The sequence below is a fragment of the Lagenorhynchus albirostris genome, chromosome 18, assembly GCF_949774975.1.
Source record: "Lagenorhynchus albirostris chromosome 18, mLagAlb1.1, whole genome shotgun sequence".
Classification (NCBI taxonomy): domain Eukaryota; kingdom Metazoa; phylum Chordata; class Mammalia; order Artiodactyla; family Delphinidae; genus Lagenorhynchus; species Lagenorhynchus albirostris.
Window position 1 is genome coordinate 20,649,971 of NC_083112.1, and position 22,318 is coordinate 20,672,288.

Below are 22,318 nucleotides of genomic sequence, written 5' to 3' on the forward strand. Positions count from 1 at the left end.
TTTAGTTTTTGCCAATTTGATTACTATGTGTCTCAGTGTGTTTCTCCTTGGGTTTATCCTGTATGGGACTCTCTGCGCTTCCTGGACTTGGGTGGTTATTTCCGTTCCCATATTAGGGAAGTTTTCAACTATAATCTCTTCAAATGTTTTCTCGGGTCCTTTCTCTCTCTCTTCTCCTTCTGGGACCCCTATAATATGAATGTTGTTGCATTTAATGTTGTCCCAGAGGTTTCTTAGGCTCTCTTCATTTCTTTTCATTCTTTTTTCTTTATTCTGTTCTGCAGCAGTGAATTCCACCACTCTGTCCTCCAGGTCACTTATCCGTTCTTCTTCCTCAGTTATTCTGCTATTGATTCCTTCTAGTATATTTTTCGTTTCAGTTATTGTATTGTTCATCTCTGTTTGTTTGTTCTTTAATTCTTCTAGGTCTTTGTTAAACATTTCTTGCATCTTCTCGATCTTTGCCTCCATTCTTTTTCTGAGGTCCTGGATCATCTTCCCTATCATTATTCTGAATTCTTTTTCTGGAAGGTTGCCTATCTCCACTTCATTTAGTTGTTTTTCTGGGGTTTTATCTTGTTCCTCCCTCTGGTCCATAGCCCTCTGCCTTTTCATCTTGTCTATCTTTCTGTGAATGTGGTTTTTGTTCCACAGGCTGCAGGATTGTAGTTCTTCTTGCTTCTGCTGTCTGCTCTCTCATGGATGAAGCTGTTTTCTCCTGCTTTTAACACTTATAAGTTTCCTTTTTCTTTCTAACTTATTTTTTTACAAAAATGGGATAATATTTCTTACAATTCTCCACTCACTTCTTGCTTCTTTCTCTTAATGCATCATGTAAATCTCCCCCAAGTTAACTATTTTAACTAACTCTTTCTTTATAATGGCTACAAAACATTCTAGAATGTGGAGACATCACCAACATTCAACAATTCTGTTACTGATAAGCGCTCATGTGGTTCCCAGTTATTCTTACTGTGAATCATCTTGTGATACATATCCTTGGACATATGTCATTTATCACTAGTTGAATAGTTTACGCTTAACTGTACCAGTGATTGGCACCAAATCTCTGAATCTATTGTTTCTGGGAGCTCCTCCTTCTCTTTTTTGATAATCAAGTCTCCATAGGCTCATTTCCAGAGTTTAGAATCTTTTCATCAGGCTTTCCAAAATAAACCATCCTCCACCCTGGCATCAAAATTATTCTTGTAAATCACAAGTCAAATGATGTCACTTTCTAACTCTTAATTGCCTGCTAGATAAAGGCCAAATTTCTCAGCGTGCATTGGAAAACTTCTCTAGGGGAGAACTAACATAAGTTTCCAAACTCACTTCTGTTTGGCTACCATTCTTCTCTTGCCCTAAATACCTAAATCCTACACTTGGCAAAAATAAACAGCTTGCCGTTTCCCCAACAATGCCCTTTTGTCTCCTGCCAGCCTGCCATTACACTGCTTACTTACCCAGTTACCTCTTCCATGAAGCCTTTGCTCATAATGACAAGCAGAAATTATCATAAACTTTTGTGCTTCTGGAGTTCTCAGTACATGATTTTATTTTATTTTTTAAATAAAATTTTATTTGAAATATTTTTAGATTTACAGAAAGGTTGCAAAGATATTACAGAGAGTTTCTCTATACCGTGCACCCAGTTTCGCCTGCATTTTATATTATCATGGTATGTTTGTCAAAACTAAGAAACCAACATTGGTACACTACTCTTAACAAAACTGCAGGCTTTCTACAGATGACACCAGTTTTTCCACGATTCTGTTCCAAGACCCAATCCAGGATACAATGTTTCGTCATATTACAGATGTTCAATTTCTTGAGTGACATACATTGTCCAGTGTTTTATTTGTTTCAAGCAGGAGGGTAAACTTGGTCCCTGTTTCTCCATCTTGACTGGAGGCAAAATCTAAGGTTATTTTAAAATCTGTGGTGAGATCCTCTTTTCTTTCAACATTTTGTTTCCTTTTTACAATTTCCTAGAAGCCCCTCCCAATATAATTTATCTTATTTTCACTTTTTGTTTAAGATCAAAATCCTGTTTTATTTTTTCCCCCAGTGGCCAGGTTTTAACTGCTCTTCCTAGAACGTCCAGGCAAGTTCAAATTCTGCAGAATACTACTACAACATACGAGGTAACTTCTCCCTCATTTATCTTCTTATTGTTTATATTTTATACAAGTCTGGTGTGCCATGTTCTCTCCTATATGTCGTCTGACTTATATACAGCTGGTATAAACCCCTCTCCTTGTAGCCTTCTCCTCCTTCCCATAATCATATGATTTTACTGGTTCCTCAAATCAAACTTTCTTCATTTATGCTATTGGCTTTTCAGCAAATTACATGACAGTACCTAGGCATTGAAAGTGTGAACTTACTGGTTCATTCCTGGGTTTCAGCACCAAAATATAAAAGGGGGGGGTACTTACAAAGATGCTACAGTAACAGAAATCCAATAGATCTTTGTTTAAAAAGCAATAATACTGGGCTTCCCTGGTGGCGCAGTGGTTGAGAGTCCGCCTGCTGATGCAGGGGACATGGGTTCGTGCCCTGGTCCAGGAAGATCCCACATGCTGCGGAGCGGCTGGGCCCGTGAGCCATGGCCGCTGAGCCTGCACGTCCAGAGCCTGTGCTCCACAACTGGAGAGGCCACAACAGTGAGAGGCCCGCGTACCGCAAAAGAAAAAAAAAAAAAAAGCAATAATACTTAACCAAGGTGTAAGCATCAAAAACACAAAGGAAAATTTATTAAAATTTTCATGCCTGGGACTCAACTCCCCAGAAAATAGAAAACTGATACATTACAAAATATCCTGATAGAATATTGATGGCTCCATGGTTGTTGGGTTAGGGCTCTCTGAGAAGCAGAGGTCAAAACTATATTAGAGATGTGTGAGACTTGTTATGGGGGCTGCTTGTGAAGGATGAAGAGGAGGGAGCTGGAGGTGGCAGGGAGTACCCCCAGACCATCAAGCAGCTCTGACATGTGTGCAGAAAGGAGGGTTGTGTGTGGACAACCTCTAGACCACAGGGCAGTCCCAGTGAAGGTTTGCCTGGACCATGATAAGTCCTTAAGCCAAAGACATCTGTAAGGGGAGACCGTAATCTAGCAGGAACGGGGCTGCAATAATACACCCGCAGTGCTCTGTCACTGGCTGGCTGCAGCCCAGGAGAAGCCAGGGGGGAATCAAGAGGGACAACGGTGGGGAAGGTTAGTGAACTAAGCCCCTCCCAACAGAAGAGCTGCCCGGCGCGTCCTCACAGCCACCACACCGTGGACAGAGGAAATACCGCCAGAGGAAGCATCTGAGATTCAGGACTTAGATCTTGTTCTTCCACTTCTTGGTGTGTGATTTTAGGCGACTTAGCTTCGAGCCTTAATTTCTTCATCTGAACAATGAAAATAATAACACCTGCTTGGTTTATGGCAAAATGTTGTTATAATGATCAAAGGCAATGAGTGTGAAAGTGCTTTAAAAAAGCTCAGTAAAATAGAAAAAAAAATGTAAATATTATGTATGGGAAGACATTTCCCAAAGGCAATTAGATTAAAGAAAAGGCATAATCGTATCAAGGATATGGAATTTTTATTAAAGAAAAGCAACATTTAATCAACTTTCTAGACAAACTTTCGTTTCTCTTTAAACATGTGACATACACATCCAGTTCTACAGTTGGGCCATAAATATATTCATTCATGAATTCATTCATTAGTTCATTGCCTCGCCAAATATTTATTGAGTACCTAGTAAGTTCCAGGCCCTCTTTAGCTACTGGGGTTACAGAAAAGAATAAAACTAGCCCCCTGTAAAATAAATGCTTACACTACCACATGTGTAAATGGGGACCAGTCACCAGGAATGTCTTTTTTATTTCCCTTATAAAAACCCTTTTATGGCTTTAGCTACAGACGAGAATGATGTGAAAAACTGTCTTTGTTTTTATCAATTTTCCCCCTTGAAACTGCAGATTGTCCTCTGGCAGCCAGTAACAGCTGAATTTATTACGAAGAGCAAAGAAGTCCATTTTTTTGTGAATGCGTCTGATGTAAGCAACGTGAAAGCCCGTTTAAATGAGAGCAGAATTCCGTTCAGGTAGAGGCATGATTCCATATTTACTGAGCAGCTATTCTAAGCACCTATGATGCATTTTACTAGTGGATGGTGTCATTGCTTCCTGGAAAAAATGTTTACATTAAACATGGCAACATGGAAATCTCTGGAACAGATTGGTGATGAAGCCCAAGGGGCTAGCTCTGTGACCCTGGACAAGTGGTTTACCTCTCATGACCTTGGTCCCTTATCTGCAAAGCACTGTGAGACTCAACGATCTGAGGAGCCTCTTACCACTCCTCCCAGTTGCTTCCTTCTTATAGTTCCTCTACTCTGTGCCTGGACTCGGGGAGCAAAATTGTCCTTCACTGTAGTGGGCTTTGTGGTATCTCTTGAAAAAGCAGCTGCTGAAGGAGATTTTGCTTCCTTCACAAGGTCAGTGAACATTCTGGAATGTCTGGCCCTAAACTAAAATTTGCATTAGGTATGATTTCTGTTCAGAGTCCATGCCTTCTTCCTTTTGGAGTCTCCTGTCCACATCTCCTTTCTGTATCCATTGCCCAAGCGCCAGTGTCCCTCTGCTGCCCTGACACTTCCTGGAGGCCATGCTCTCTTCTGTGTATCAATGGGCAACCTTTGGATAATACACTATGATTAGTATTAATAATATGTTATTGGTGTTTTCTGCCTTCCTGGAAAGGTGCTGAGCCTTTCTATACATTGTATCATTTAGTCCTTATTTAATCCTGTGAGGTAAATACTATCCTCATTGTGTGTATGAAAAAAATTTTCAAAGGAATTTCTCAAGGTCAGCCAGCTGGAACGTGGCAGAGCTAGGAGTCATACTCAGACCTTTCTGATGTCAAAGGCTTGGCTTTTACCCCCTGACCTAAGTAAAAGTAAAGAAAGCTTTATTAGAATGACAGCTAACTTTCAATTGTTCATGCCAGCTAACAGAATGGCTTCAGTCTGTCTTAATTAAGACGTTTGTGCCTAGTTAACTGTGTGATCCTTGGCAAGAGAAATTAAATGAGATCACCTTCCTGTACCTTCCCTGTTCCTGTGCTCTTATTTCTCTAGAGATTTGACCAACTTTGGCCATGCAGAACCTATACATGCATATGTATACCTATACATGCATCTGGTGTAGGTCAGTGACTCACAGGGAAAAATAAAGAGAAGGCTTTCTGCTTCTCCTCGGTCCTTAACTGAAAACAGAATAATACATTGTTCCTCTGGATTGAAGAACATTGTCCATTAACCTGTATGTTCACATAAAACACACTAATGAGTCACAGTCGAGAAATGTTCGTAATGTTGGAGAAGGGGTGAGATTTTGGAGGCCCTGAAAACATACCCCATAGGAGCCAGTATCCCTCCAATGCCCATGAGGCTCTACCCAGAGGGCTTGTGTATTTCAGCTCATCATAATGTTAGCTGGCGGTGTTTTCACCTTGTGCTTGTTAGATTTCTTAGTGACTTTTCCCCCTTGCTCACCTGTTGTGCGTGCAATGGGCCATGCAGGAAAATCAGAACCCTCTTTGGCAACCAGCTCATGCCCTGTTTCATAACCCAGGGTCTTGTTGGAAAATGTGGAAGATCTTATCCGGCAGCAGACTTCCAATGACACCATCAGCCCCCGGGCCTCCTCCTCCTACTATGAACAGTATCACTCACTAAATGAGGTAAGCTGTCACGTTTCTCTCGAAAATTCCTATTTTCGTTTAACGAGCTTTGCCATTTCAGCCATGGGAAATTATTAGAGAATCAAAATTGGTGGAAGAGGGTGAAAAAAAAAATCACAATGAGGTTGATTATACAGAAGTAATTCATCCTTTTATAGATATCTTCCCTGGGAAGATTGCATCGTATTTTGGAAATTGCCTCTAAGCAGCCTGTTTGTCCATAGCTAAGAGTATCTCTGTTAGGAGTAACATTGCATTCTAAGGAACAACAGGAAATTAAAAATAGGGCCTTTTTATTGAAACTGCCACAGAAAAATTAACAGTCCAATTAATCATGTCTCCTTAGACCATTATCCTAATTGTACTCTTACTGAATAATCACCATATTATCTCACTGAATTAAAGGAATTTATTCACTTATATTTAGTACACAGTAAAGTATTTAAGTGCATTTTATTCCTCTCAGAAAGAACCTATTTAAGTAATAATAGTAATAATAATAATGTTGATAATGCCTGTGTTTTAATATTTAAGAAATTGGGTTTTTTCCTATTAGTACTTATAGGTTCTGATTTTTCTAGAGGGAACCTAAGCAAGATATCAATGTTCAATTGGCCTCAGTAAGCTTTCACATCATACTCTAAGAGCCGTTTCCCCATATTTGTTAGTTGAACCCCTTGGAGCACTTTCTTTTCAATATAATATACTCCAAGTAGTATAAATCCCTTGATACCTTCTATTCTTTCATAGGAGTATGCTGCTATATTCCTTAATACAAGTATTTTTATCATTTTTGGCTAGGTGCCCAGAAACTGTTAAGAACCATATCCATATTTTTAAGACATCTAAGGCTTAAGTAATAAAGTTTTCTATTGAATCTTCAAAAGCATCTGTTCTTTTCCAGTTAGTTAAACCAGAACTCAGTGTGCTTCTAGAATTGATGTACCTGGCTGGTTGACGGGGATCTTAAAATTGCAACCCTCTCCTTTCTCTCTCCTACCTTGCCTCTGTCTATTCCACCTAGACCACCTCCCTCCAGCCTCCTACATCAGCCCTGCATCAGCAAACTTGAGGTCCAGAGTGGAGAGGCTGGGTAGGCACAATTTGCAAATGGAGAACCTAACTATGTCAGTGCTGTGTTGGGTTTGGTGGGAAGAGTGGAATGCCTTAAACAGAGGTATTTAAAAACATTTTTCTGGGAATTCCCTGGCAGTCCAGTGGTTAGGACTCTGTGCTTTCACTGCCGAGGACCCACATTCAATCCCTGGTTGCAGAACTAAGATCCTACAAGCCGCATGGTGTAGCCTAAATAAATCAATAAAGGATATGGACATTAAAAAATTTTTTTTCTGGTATATTTTAAATACTTTGTTCAAAGGGCTTATTTTTTTCTTACCCTCACCCCAGGAAAGAGTTGGAAAGACACGGCAGGAAAAAAGTATTAAGTTGCCATACACTGTATTAGTTGGTCATAACAAAGTGACATATACGGAGTGGCTTAAACAACAGAATTTTACTCTCTCACAGTTCTGGAGGCTGGAAGTCCAAGGTCAAGGTGTCAGCAGGGCTGATTTATTCTGAGGCCTCTCTCCTTGAACTGCAGATGGCTACCTCCTTGCTGTGTCCTCACACGGCCATTTCTCTGTGTGTGCACATCCCTGGCGGCTCTCTGTCCATGCTAATCTCCACTTCTTGTAAGAACACCAGTCAGGTTGGATTAGGGTCCATACCAACAGCCTCATTTCAACTTAATTACCTCTTTAAAGGCCCTATCTCCAAATGCAGTCACATTCTAAGGTACTGGAGGTTAAGGCTTCAGCATATGAATTTGAGGGGGGACACAATTCATTTCATTACAATGACGTTCCAGAAAACAGTTTGGACCTCTCCTCGCTCCCATGCCCGATCCTTTCTAAGAGGTTTGTAGGAACCATGGCAATCTTGCTCCCCGGAAATTCTGCCAAGTCCTTTCTTCCCCTTCAACACGGATCTCTCCTTCAGTCCTCACCACATGTTCACTTGAGGGGCAAGAGGGGTTTCTTTTGTCATTGACTCTCACTAGGAAATTTTCAGTAATCCCCTGCAGGGGAGAAAAACAAATGACTGAAAAACATCACTTAAAACAAATGGCAAAAGAAGAGAGTTATTCAAAGGATGTGACCATCATTACCGCAGATTGTGAAATGAATCAAGTTTTCCGTAAAGCTGCCTTTATATAACACAGCCTCCCTGTTGGAGGAAATCTACTGAACCATCAAGGCTGTAACACAAAATAGTTTGATGTAGTAGTTCTCTCAGGTGTATGCATGCCTTAGAGGAGTAACACAATAAACAGAGGCCCAATGAGGAAATCCTGATAGTTAAATTTCCGGCACCTCAGACACTGACAGCACTGGTACTTGGCAGCAGGTAGGCCTTCCAGGAGCATCTGAACTCTCGGCACAAGGCAACCACTCCCACATACCACTCACCCTAGTTATGTTCCTCTAAGAGGATCCAAGGGCAAATGGTGCTCCCGTTCCCATCAGCTAGGATTGCTATTTGAAATTACCTCTAGAAAAGTTCCCAGAGATAAGGCCATTGGGTTGGTCATGCCCACTGCAGAAGGTGTAAAAGTTTAAAAATCGTCCCTGAGAAGTTGGTCTACATTAAAACATGGCCAGACTCCATCATTCAATGCCTGCTTTCAGGTGGGCACTAGCCTAAAATCAGACCCAGAAATTTTTGTTTTTTCTTTCATAATCTTGACAGAATCACAGACCACTAGACTTCCACCCAGGAGAGAGGTCCAGAATCAAACTCCTTCCCTGGGTAGAAGAGAAATTTTTCTTCTCCAGACTGTTTTCCCCTTTGCCTCTCATCATTTCACAGATTTTGTTGTGAGTCCACAGGTCTTCAGTAAGAAATAATGACACCTTGATTTATCCTGTTCAAAGGCAGCACCCAGGACTTCCTTAGGTTACTCTTGAAAAGTGGATATTTAAAAAAAAATTCCATATAGAAATGAACTCTTGAATGGTAAAGAGGATTTCATGCACAGAGGCAGGGATTCAATGTGATGAGCCTTTAAAAATAACTTAAGGAGCGCTGCTTTGAAGATTATCTTTTCCTAATTTGTTGTAAGTTTCTTAGTACTTTTTCCCTAAACCTTGATGTTTTTCAAAACTTTAGTTTTATTGATTTTTCTAAACAGCAGAAGAAACACCCTACCCCAAGTGTTTTAGTCCCTCATTCTCTTCACATACAAGTGTTTTCGAGGGATTGCCCTTCCTCGAAGAAGTGGTCTGTTTCCTTTGTCAGGAAAATGCTTTGAACTTGCTCTGTGACTGCTGGTTTCTGCTCTGATAGATCTATTCTTGGATCGAAGTTATGACTGAGTTGTATCCTGATATGGTTGAAAAAATCCACATTGGATCCTCATATGAGAAGTACCCACTTTATGTTTTAAAGGTATGTTGTGGGAAGAGTCGTTGACCTTTCAACTTTGGGGGATGTGTTAATTCTCCAGCAGTGCTTGTTATTACTTGAATTTTTTTTTTTTGAGTTCTGGAAATATGTGTGTTATAAGTGTTCCTCAACTTTAATATCCAGCTATTTAGGGATTGGTTATTACCTTTAAATTTTTTTCCTTTACTAATGTAGTGTTGGTCTAACAGTATCAACTCTGTGACATAGATAAGCCATTTAACCTTCCTGGGCTTTAATGCCTACCTTCATAAAATGAGGGGAGTGGTCTAGATTAAATTTCACATCCTGTTTTATTAACACCACCACCTCTGACTAACTGACTTAGGCAAAAAAAAAAAAAAAAGAGTAGGGGAATCTGTGATTGAACAGATATTGACATCGATACAGTTTTTAGAAACAAAGAGTTGAACAGCGAAACTTAGGAAGGGATAGGAACCAGGGCAATGCTGGGATTTGGGGCAGCAGGGCTGATATGATAGCTTTTGCCTCAGTCACCACCTGTCTGGTTCTTTATTTTCAGTTGAATAAATTGGCCTTAGTAAAGTCAATGAATGTGGCCACAGGACGAATATTGGGAGCCGTGAAACTAAACTAATTCCTGCCTGTTAAGTTCTAATTCTGCAGTTCTGTTTTTTTAACCACTCTTTCCCCCAAAGAAAAAAAAATAAAAATAAATGAAAAAGAAGCTCTGGAAAACAATTTAATCATTGGAAAAATACATCCGATTTAGGAACATTTAATTTATACATAGTTTCCCAACATTATCTAAATTGTGATAGGTGGGCCTCTTCGATCATCCAAAGATAAGATTTTGACTCAGGATTTCTGGGTTTTCATCTGTTCTGACAAGAACTTGCAGTGCACACTCAAGGCAGACATAGGAAAATTGGGTTCTCTTGACAGCCGAGTTGGTCAACCAGACTGGATCCGTGTAATCATGGCCTACCCACTCATGACATTTACTTTCAGCCGTGTTGTGTGTACTCTTTGGAACTTGTGTTTCTGGGACCTAATGTACATGTTGGAGAACCATGCTTTCTGCGTGCATTACTCCCAGTCGTACTCAACCAAGGATGTGCACATCATGTGAGTCTCTGGGACTCCTCCATCTTCCCAGCGTCAGGACCGGCACCAAGAGAATTTGCTCAGCACAGTAAAACAGAAGGTCGAGTAAGGCAACTAGTGCAGACAACTCAGGATTTCTTTTACACTGAGTGGATTAAATCAGCTGGGTAGTTCTCCTCTTTGTACAATTTGACCCTTTGTGGCCAAAGCCATTTGACTTTCTCACTTGCCTTCTTATTGGATATCACGAGCTCCGGGTTGGTTAAGAAGAACCTCCCTGAGTGGCATCGATGGCAGTTTAAAAATCGAACTCTCTCTTTTTCTTGTTTTGGAATTCCAACTCCACATATTTGTTTGATTTTGCAACACTCTTCTCCCTTCCCTCCATACTCTAACATGTGTGTCTAACTAATATTTAAAAGCAAATGAATTATGATTCATTTTGTCTGGAGGCGTTTTTGAGAATTCTTCTGAAGACATCAAAGCCTATCATGGAGGAAAGGTGGGGAGTTCTTATTCCAGAAAGCTGGCAGCTCCACTAGTCCCCCAGATGGTAAATCAGAATGAGGGCCCTGTCCCCAGACCTGTTGGTAATAAATTGGCGTGAAGCTAGATGTGTGCTTATTTTGGGGTGACATAGGGAAATAATCTACACATTAAGAGTGTGCACCCGGGGAAAATGGTGAGGGAATCCAAGTTTATCTTGGACCACTGGCTTTCCTCTCCCAAGCCTTTCTCTGTCCCACCCCTCCCACAGAAAGCTGTGTACCCAACACATAACCACTTAATTCTAACTAGAGTGTGAAGGTGTGGCCTGAAACACTAGTTCTCTGCTGTCTACTTCTACACCCACCTCATGCAGCTCTGGTATCGCAAGGGGATTGTGAAGGAATAAAAAGAGCTTTACACAAGACTAAATCAACTATACTTCAATAAAAAAATGTAAACATTTAAAAAAATAGAAGTTAAAGAAAAAAGAGTTTTAAATCGAGTCCTGGCTTCAGACCTCAGTCCCAACCCTCATCAGCTATGTGACCTTAGCTACTATCCTTTAATTACACCAGCTTTTAATTTCCCTTGAGAATTCTCAAAGGCATGCAGAGGATAATGCGTATTTCATAGATTTGCTAAAAGGATTAAGTAGGAGCACTATATATATGGAAGTTATTATCCTGAAGCGTCTTATTACTGTTTTTTGATTTTCTCTGTGCAGGTTTCTAGGAAAGAACAAAGGGCCAAAAATGCCATGTGGATTGACTGTGGAATCCATGCCAGAGAGTGGATCTCCCCTGCTTTCTGCTTGTGGTTCATAGCCTCTGTAAGTATTCACATTCTCTTAAGCCAGAGTTTCCCAATATGTGGCCTAAGACCACTTGCATCAGAATCAACTGGCCTGTTTATTAGATGCATTTTCCCAGGTCACATCCTGGAATTCGTGACTTAAAATTTCTGGAGGTGAGACTCGGGTATCTACAATCTTCACAATCTTCTCAGGTGACTTTTATGCATATTAAGTTTGAGAACCAAGACTTTAAGCATTTAAATTACACTAAAGATTGTCTGTCTTATCCTTTCTACATTTCTGGCTGGTGCTAAACACTGGAACATAATTAAGAAATAGTATGCCATTGTGGTATGTTTTCTAAGTAAAAGAAAGAACTGAAGCAATTATCGGAATTGAGTCCCAATGAATTTTTTTCTTTTGATTTGAATTATGCAGATACCTTTTGCCATATTCTGCCCTTAGAAATTGAACATAAAGCAACATTACAGAACAGATCGTATTATCCCATATATCATAGTAGGGAATTTTCTCCCCGAAGAAGGCCTCGGCATCAAAAAATCCATATATGAGACAAAGAGTACACCATAAAAGTAAAAATTATAATGACTGTAAACCTCTATAATAAATGAAAACCGTTCATAAAATTTTTGCAAATCATATATATGATCAGGGACTCATATCCAAAATATATAAATAACTTTTACAAATAAACAGTAAGAAGACAAATAAAAGACAATTTTGAATGGGCAAAATATTTGAAAGGGCAATTCTCCAAAGAAGATATACAAATAGCCAATAAGCATTATGAAAAGATGCTCAACATCATTAGTCATTAGGGAAATATGAATCAAAACCACAATGAGATACCACTTCATACCCACCAGGATGGCTAAAATTTTAAAAAGGCAGATAATAGCAAATATTGGTAAGAGTGTGGAAAAATTGGAACTCTCATCCATTGCTGTTGGGATCACAAAATGGTGCAGACACTTTAGAAAATTGTTTGGCAGTTCCTCAAAAGTTTAAGCATAGAGTTACCATTTGACCCTGCAATTCCACTCCTAGGTGTATAGCCAAGAGACTTGAACACGTATGTTTACAAATGTTCAAAGCAACATTATTCATAAGTCAAAAGTGGAAACAATCCAAACGTCCATCAACTTATGAGTGGATAAATGGAATACAATGGAATACCATTCAGCAATGAAAAGGAATGAAGTACTGATTCATGCTACAACATGGATGAATCTTGAAAACATTATGCTAAGTGATAGAAGCCAGACACAAAAGGCCATATATTTTATTATTCCACTTACGTGAAATGTCCAGAATGGGCAGATCCACAGAGACAGAAAGTTAATTAGTGGTTGCCAGGCTGGGGGAAGAGGAGAAAGGAGAAGGGGGGTAATTCCTAATGGCTAAGGGGTTTTTGGTTTTTGGTGTTGGTGGGCGGAATGATAAAAATATTCTACAGATAGTGGTGATGGTTGCATAACTCTGTGATATAAAATCCAGTGAATTGTGCACTTAAAAATGGGGAATTTTCTGGCATGTGAATTATATCTCAATAAAGCTGTTAAAAGCTAAGCACCCCTTCCTCTGGGATTTCAGCTGCAACCACACATGAAGGTAGGGCTTGACACACAGAGAATAGGCTATATTTCAGCCCTCACTCACCCATTCTGTTCGGAGCCCTGCTTATGAGACAAGAAATTCTCAGACTAACGTTGATCATCTCTCAGAGACTAACTTTTTGCTGAAAGACTCCCATCCAACCATAAAGAGAGTGAAAAGGACAAAAAAACCCAACCATAGCACATCTATTAAAATTTCAGCAAACATTGTAGAAATAAAAAATGATAAATGCTTTATTATTTGAAAGAAAATAAGATCTCCTAATCTTTTTTTTCTGATAATGAATGCCACGTTATTACTGAAAAATGACTCTAACATAAATTTACAAATTTGTAGCATAAAAATGTATTTAACTAGTCGCTCAACTATTTAAAAGATTGCCTCTTTCATTCTATAAAATTACTTCCTTTTCATTAAGTTTTTGTTTCTGACATATAGTAGATTAAAAAGTAACTTGTACTTTTGCTTTCCTTTCTCCCATATTTACTAAGGGGTTACCTATGGCAAATAATTTAAATTTGACTATTATGGTTGTTCTAGGAAAATATGGATATAATATTTTAAATATTTAAAGAAAAGATGGTAAAGTTTTAGCTATAGCAAAGGTAAGATTTAAAAGACATTTTTCTTGGATATTAGCCCTTTATTGGTCATATCATTTGCAAATATTTTCTCACATTCACTAGGTTGTCTTCTAGTTTTGTCGATGGTTTCCTTTTTTTCTTTTTTCTTTTGTGAACCACTATATTGTACACCTGTAACTTATATAAAATTGTACAGCACCTATACTTCAATTTTTAAAAAAGACATTTTATCAACAATGAAAAAATACTTAACAAAGTCTTTTGAGTAAAGTTTAAATCAACAACTAATTGTGAACTAATCCACAAATTAAAATGTAACAATGTTGCCACAAATGAAGAACTTATACCAAAGCTTAGTCCTAGATGAAATGATCTAACTGGCTGAAATTTGTCTTTGTGCTTCTGCTACGTCTGTATTTGGTCATTTTGGAGTGAACTTCTCAGTCGTTGGAATGTGGATGTCCTTGGATCATGTTAAAATATGTGACCCTAAGCTGGGTATGACTCTAAAGCACAGAAGAGCAGTGTCAGGTGATATCTGTTACGAAACTCATAGCCAGTACCTAGGAAAAGCTACCACTGGCTTTAAAGCCAAATGATCTGATGCTTGGGAAACGAACTCGATTCTAGCAGAAATTTAGCTCACAACTTATAAGGACAATGCAGAAAATATTATCTAGACATGTGTGGGAATAAGACAAGGTTAGTCTGAGCTTTGATTGAGATGGCTTATTGTGAAAAGAGTGGAAATACAGGTTTTCGTTTCCTTAAATCTTTGTAGTGGGCTTTAGGCTTTAATAAAGAATTTTTTTTGTTTCTTGAAGGAAGTTTTAGAAAATAGATGGTTGAATTTTCTGCCTCCATAAATAGGAAGACCAATTGTCCCATGTCCAGGGCATTTACCACCACTTGGCAACATAGTACCCTAAGTTCAGACTTTTCAAGGAATTAATACTCTTCCTGAAAGTTGAATCTGCAAATCTAAACATCTGAAATTTTTTTTAATAAAAAAATAGACTAAGTTTAGTGGATATTAACTAGATGGATATTAACTAGACATTGTGGTGACCACTTCACTATATAGACAAATTTTGAATCATTATATTATACACCTTAAATTAATACAGTTGACCCTTGAACAATGCAGGGGTGAGGGGTGCCAACCCTCCCTACACTTGAAAATCCATGTATAACTTTACAGTCAGCCCTCCATATCCACAGTTCTGCATCTGTGGATTCAGTGAGGTGCAGATCATGTAGTACTATAAAAATCTGAAAAAAATCTGCATACAAGTGGACCCACACAGTTCAAACCTGTGTTGCTCAAAGATTATATGTCAGTTATATCTCAGTTAAAGAAGAAGACACAGACTAAGTTTAGAAGGACATAAAAGATATATCATCAAATATACTTGGTTTAATTTGTAGGTAACTCGTTTCCGTGAGCAAGAAAATCTGCCTACCAGTCTTCTGAGGCACATGGATTTCTATGTTATGCCGGTGGTTAACGTGGATGGTTATGACTACACGTGGAAAAAGGTAGGTGAAGGTAAAGAAAACAGAACAGGGGATACAGGATACATAGGCTGAATTATTTATAGAATCCTGGACCCTGGTATAATGGTTTTATTATGAAAAAACTTTTTAAATTCATTATGGAAAAGTTCAAACATATATGAGTGGGAATAATTGTATGGTAAACTCCTATGTATCCATCACACAGCCAATCAACTCATAGCCAATCTTTTTTTTTTTTTAGCCAATCTTTTTTCATCTATATCCCCAACTCCCTTCTATCTTACCCATATTATTTTGAAGCAAATCTCAGATACCATATCATTTCATCAATAAATATTTCAGTATGCCTCTCTAAAAGAGGTCTTAAAAAATAACTGTACAATTATACCTAAAAATGAACAATAATTATTTACTAGCATAAGATTTCCAAGCAGTGTTTAAATTTCCAATTGTATCATAACTTTTTAAAAAGTTTATTTCTTTGGTTCAGGATCCAAATAGGCTAATATATTGTGATTGGTTTATAGCTTTTATTTTTATCTGTAGATTCTCTCTCCATCTCTCTTTTTCTCTATTTCCTTGCAATTTTTTCGTTGAAGAAAAGAGCTTCCTGTTGTCTGGATTTGCTAATTGCTTTTCCATGTTCCTTTGTCCTCTGTATTTTCCAAAACCTTATATTTGGATTCTAGAAGCTTTATAAGATTCAGGTTTGACGTTTTTGGCAAGACTACTTCATTGTGATAGTGTGGTCTCCCAACAGGAGGTGCACAATGTCTGGCTGTATCTCTTTTTGTGATGTTAGCTACCTTGATACGCAGTACCTACATCCGTTCATTCTTACTAGGAATCGTTTGAATGGTATTTTGATTGTAAAATCATGAGTTGCAAGAATTAGAACAGCATTCTAACCGAACGTGTATTGTAGCAGAATTGCATTCTAACCAATATGCGAATTTAATCCTAGTACCCTTTAACTCAATCATGAACATAAGTATGAATATCATGGTCCGTCTCATCTATACTGGAAACCATTACTATTTCTAATCCATCAACCTCATGATTCATGTAAAATTACTCAAGCAATATGAAGTACAGTCCTTTCTAATTTAATGAGGGGCACATAAAAACATAGTTGAACATATATGAAAAACCTACTTGAATAGCACATACAAACACTAAGGGGAATAAGAATAATTGCAGTGATTAGATACATAAGGAATTATACAGGAATTTTTTTATGTAGAGGGTAATTTAAGCAGAAGAGATAGGGATAGTGAAGGAGATTGATGAAAAAGTCATCTCAGGGAAGACAAATACTGTGAGTAAAAGTTTGTCCATAGGAGTGAGCAAACCCTGAACTAAGTAAGTGAGAAATACCTAGTATAGTACCTAACACAAAATTGGTGTTCAATAAATGGTCACATTTGTAGGTTGCTATTACAATAAATTTATGCCTTCGCTGGAATCACAGTGGAATTCAGCCACCTTTTAGATATTCTTACTCCCCAACTGTCCTTTGTATCTTAACTCTGCCAATTAGTCCCTGAAGTGTGAGAACTTGATTTCCTCAGAACAACTGTTGCTACCAGAATCACAGGTCTGGGGTTGGAAGCAGACTGGGAGGCTTGGCGAAAGTGTTGGTGGAATAGGGAAAAGTGTGCCATGTCATCCCAACCCAGAACTTAAACAAAGTCTGTGCAACTGTTTACATGATCAAATTCCCAGATTACCCAAAGAACCCAATGGAGTATTTGCATTACGTTTAAAAACCAGAGTTGAATCAGTACAATCAAAGGAGCCATCAGGCTAGAGGTGTCTGCACAGCTCTGCCTCCTAAAGGTTTTTTTTTTTTTTTTTTTTTTTTTTTGCGGTGCGCGGGCCTCTCACCACTGTGGCCTCTCGCGCTGCAGAGCACAGGCTCTGGATGCGCAGGCCCAGTGGCTACGGCTCACGGACCCAGCCGCTCCGCGGCACGTGGGATCCTCCCGGACCAGGGCACGAACCCGCGTCCCCTGCATCGGCAGGCGGACTCTCAACCACTGCGCCACCAGGGAAGCCCCTCCTATAGGTTTTAAGTGAGTGTTGAATTCAATCTAAAGAGAGCATTGAAACTCATGACTCAACAATTTTGTATTATAATCATCAAGCTTGCTAAAAGACTTGATCTTAATTATTCCCACCACAAAAAAGAGATAATTTATGTGACATGATAGAGGTGCTATCCCCCAAATGGCAATCATATTACAATATGTAAATGTATCAAATCAACATGTTGAACACCTTAAATTTGTGCAATGTTATATGTCAAATACATTTCAATTAAAAAAATGACTCATAGTTTTAATTTGAGTTGAAACACCAAGTTATTTTACTTTTCACAGAAGGAACTTAAAATGACAATGCATAAAATTAAAGGAAACAAGGCCAAATAAGAAGGCCAGTAAGCAGCCTAGCAAAACCAAATGAAATGGTTTTTTTGTATAGGTCAAAGCTCATGAAATATCACCATTTCAGTTGATTCAAGTTTGAGTGAATCCAGCTGAGACCTGGATAGAACAGGGGCTATGCAAGAAGTACTGTGAAGACAGTGACAGGATAAAGAGATGAGTTGAAGGAGAGAAACACAACACTGTCCACTTAGGCTTTAAAAGTCGTGTCTTTCCTGAACTGCAAACATGGCTGCCCTGGTTACCTGTGTTTTGTTTATTTAGAATCGAATGTGGAGAAAGAACCGTTCTTTTCATGAAAACAATTCTTGCATCGGAACAGACCTGAACAGGAACTTTGCCTCCAAACACTGGTGTGGTAGGTTGTTTGCTTTATTTCTAACAAATGTCTCTTCATTTAAAAGGTGGTATTCCTAAAAGCTCATTAATTCAAACTGATTAGAGGGGAGGCCTATCTGAATGAGAAGATAATTTAGATAAGAAACTTTTTGGTTAAACGTAGTGCTATGAAGTTTGACTCAGATCAGCAAAACACCCTTACCCTGTTCCTCCCTGCCATGTCCATACCTTTAAAAGAAGGAAGTTGGATTAGTTCTTTAAGTTCCCTTCTAGCTTCAAAATTCTAAAATTCTATTTCTCTGAAATCATAAGGAAGTGACCACTAAATTTCCTACTTTCATCAACAAATAACATTCATTATGAGGATATCAAAGGCTAGGGTTGGGTGGGTACCTCTTATTTTCAATTGCTTTGGAAAATATTGACTTCTATAGTGCTGCAAAACATTTTGTGGGGTTTTTTTCCCTTTGGCTTGTGGGATCTTAGTTCCCCAACCAGGGATTGAACCCATGCCCCCTGCAGTGGAAGTGTGGAATCCTAACCAATGGACCATCCTGGAATTCCCAGAACATTTTGTTTTGTATTCACTATTCACTTTCTTAAGTTCTTTCTTTCATGAATATCGTAAAGAGAAACTTGTGTCCAGCACTGTGGGAGCTCCTTGTTCCTTGATTCCAATGAGTTAAGACACTCAGTGAACACTGATTTAGGCATTTGGGGATATTGTCTGCTCTCAGGGAGGTAGGTGTTAGTTCACCACCCCCTCACTATGTTTCATAGTTACTACATTTAAGAAACGACTACAAAGCAACACTAAACTTAACGACTGAGCTGGAATCACCCATATTTTTGGAGGTGGGAGCATGTGACAACAAGGGAGCACAGCTATTGAAACCACAGAAACATCCTCTTCCTCCCATTCCTTTACTCTACACAGTCTTAGGTACATGATCTTCTGTATTTCCTTTTAAAAAAAGAAGTGAAAATTCATGATTTTGAACATTTCATCATTATCCCAAAGTAGATATGAAAACTTTTCGGTCGAGTACTTACCTTTTCTCTTCATTTCCTCCTTCCTCTAAGTCAGAAACCCCATGAGGGCAGTGACCACTATCCATTACCTAGTGCAGTACCTGACACACTGAGGGGTCTCTGAAAGCTATTCAAATGAACATGTGCATGAAATTAGTTGTTTTAAGAGAGCTACAGATAAAGTAAGTAAACAGCTGATCCTGCCTCAGGCTAAAGGGAATCACTTAGTGGTTTCTTCATAAGAGGCCGTTGTTAAGATTATTCAGTAAAAGTGCCCACTGTGCATTCTTTCATGTGTTTGTTGGCAATCTGTATATCTTCTTTGGAGATCATTAATCATTAGAGAAATGCAAATCAAAACTACAATGAGATATCATCTCACACAGGTCAGAATGGCCATCATCAAAAAAATCTGGAAACAATAAATGCTGGAGAGGGTGTGGAGAGAAGGGAACACTCCTGCACTGTTGATGGGAATGTAAATTGATACAGCCACTATGGAGAACAATATGGAGGTTCCTTAAAAAACTAAAGATAGAACTACCATACGACCCAGCAATCCCACTACTGGGCATATACCCTGAGAAAACCATAATTCAAAAAGAGTCATGTACCACAATGTTCATTGCAGCTCTATATACAAGAGCCAGGACATGGAAGCAACCTAAGTGTGCATCATCGGATGAATGGATAAAGAAGACGTGGCACGTATATACAATGGAATATCACTCAGCCATAAAAGGAAACGAAATTGAGTTATTTGTAGTGAGGTGGATGGACCTAGAGTCTGTCATACAGAGTGAAGTAAGTCAGAAAGAGAAAAACAAATACAGTATGCCAACACATATATACGGAATCTAAGGAAAAAAAAAAGGTCATGAAGAACCTAGGGGTAAGACGGGAATAAAGACACAGACCTACTAGAGAATGGACTTGAGGATATGGGGAGGGGGAAGGGTAAGCTGTGACAAAGTGAGAGAGTGGCATGGACATATATACACTACCAAACGTAAAATAGATAGCTAGTGGGAAGCAGCCGCATAGCACAGGGAGATCAGCTCGGTGCTTTGTGACCGCCTAGAGGGGTGGGATAGGGAGGGTGGGAGGGAGGGAGACGCAAGAGGAAGAGATATGGGAACATACGTATACGTATAACTGATTCACTTTGTTATAAAACAGAACCTAAACACACCATTGTAAAGCAATTATACTCCAATAAAGATGTTTAAAAAAAAGTGCCCACTGAGGTGTAAAGACTGCCACAGCAGTGATAATTGGACAGGGAGCCAGAGAAACAGCAGCTAATATAAAAGACCTCTGAATAAATAGAGCTGACAGTTGCTAAGTGCTGAGCAGTTTATATATTCCATCCCCTGAGTTTCATTATCTACACATCATGGATAAAGAAACCCAGACTTTAAAAGGTTAAGTCCCTTGCTCAAGAGCACAGAGCTAGGAAGTGGCAGAGCTGGAATATAAAGCCAGGCCGACTAACTCCAAGTTTGTTGAAATTCTTCTAAGTCTGACAATCACTCTTCAGTTATAAGTTCCCTTTTGGAACTTCTTTCATCCGCAAGCTCTTTTGCTGCTCTATTTTACTTAATGTTTTTCGTGGTAAAACTAGCATTACCTGGGCTTCCCTAGTGGCGCAGTGGTTGAGAGTCCGCCTGCCGATGCAGGGGACACGGGTTCGTGCCCCGGTCCGGGAGGATCCCACATGCCGCGGAGCAGCTGGGCCCGTGAGCCATGGCTGCTGAGCCTGCGCGTCCGGAGCCTGTGCTCCGCAACGGTAGAGGCCACGGCAGTGAGAGGCCCGCGTACCGCAAAAAAAAAAAAAAAAAAAAAAAAAGAGAGAAAGGCGGGCTCTGTAAGGATAATAAGGATCATGGAGTAGCCCATGGAACCCAAGGACTGGGATGCAGGCAGACCTCGGAAACAGACTAGAACTGGGCCTGAGGCACTATAGGGAGCTCAATGGCTCCTTTCTTTCCCCACCTCATCTCTGCAATGCACACTGGCCTTCTCTGTGTCCCAATCCATGTGACGATAATGATGATGGTAATGCTGATAAACAAGTTATTAAACACTCAGTATATGCCAGCACTGGGAAAAGCATTTTATAATTTATCCATTTAGTAGATAAGGAAATTGAGGTATAGATAGGTTTAAAAAAATCAAGATTGACTTGCCTCCTCGGGCATGCCCAATAATTCTACTCTTTCTCAACCACTCTAGAAGATTGATGGAAATGCAAGTGAGTGATAAACAGCTTAAACGCCAAAATAGAAGACTAGAACTTTTTAAAATTACTGTTGAGTCTTAACAATTAGCAGTGCCTTACTGGCATTTTAAAAAAATAAAAAACAGAAATATATTTGAAAGGAAAACTCCCAACATGTTAAGAGTTGACAGTGCCAGATGCCCATCTCGTGCCACAAGTGTTTTGTAAAATGTAAAATTCCCATTGAGTGAAAAGAGTTTGTCTTGCTTGGTTGCTCTGGGAAGCCAGAGAGCATATGGGTATTCGGATTTCCTGCTGGGCCACAAAAGTTCTGTTGATAGTACATAGAATGGGGATTCCAAACAGTCCTTATAATGGAAGTCTAAAAGTAGTGTCCAACTTAAGGCCTCATCTTTCATTACCGCCATTCATTCCTATAAAGGACTAATTTAGATTACATCAACTTTTGACTTATTGGTTAAAAAAAATTACCCAAGCCATATAGCTATTAAATGGCAAAGACAAGATTGAAATCAAGTGATGGGGTTTTTAACAATATGAAACATAGCCTCTTAGTGTAAAGAATGGTTCTCACCAATGGTGCCCAATTTGAGTCTCCTAAAATAAGAGCGTTTACTTCACAGGTTTGCTGTAAAGATTAAATGAGATATCGCCTGTAAGGCTTAGCAGAGTTCCTGACAGACAGCTTGTGCTCTTTGGACGTCAGCTGGTGATGTTATTGCTGTTATCTTCTTTGTTTTCAAGAGAGTAGCTTGACTGAAACTAGAATCTGCATCTTGATTTCAGGTTATCAGTGGAGGGATTCCGAATGGCAAAAGACAAGTGAGGGACCCAAATCGGGGCTAATAAACGGTTTCCAGGAGGGAAGAATCTTTCTGGGTCAGAGGTGGCTCCCTGGGGCTCTACCGCTGTGAATTAGGTACAGAGGAGAGAAGTGATGGGAGTCAGGCTACCATC

The 22,318-nt window shown here is 39.2% G+C and overlaps 1 protein-coding gene across 1 annotated transcript in view; it reads left to right on the plus strand.

Annotated features, from left to right (window-relative positions):
• Positions 1-22,318, plus strand: part of CPB2 (carboxypeptidase B2) — a 45,107-nt gene that overhangs the window by 14,991 nt on the left and 7,798 nt on the right. The window contains exons 3-9 of the mRNA XM_060129559.1: positions 2,069-2,144; positions 3,979-4,103; positions 5,638-5,746; positions 9,095-9,196; positions 11,493-11,597; positions 15,212-15,322; positions 18,013-18,106. Of these exons, the coding sequence (XP_059985542.1) occupies positions 2,069-2,144; positions 3,979-4,103; positions 5,638-5,746; positions 9,095-9,196; positions 11,493-11,597; positions 15,212-15,322; positions 18,013-18,106 (722 nt within the window). The remainder of the gene's footprint in view (positions 1-2,068; positions 2,145-3,978; positions 4,104-5,637; positions 5,747-9,094; positions 9,197-11,492; positions 11,598-15,211; positions 15,323-18,012; positions 18,107-22,318) is intronic.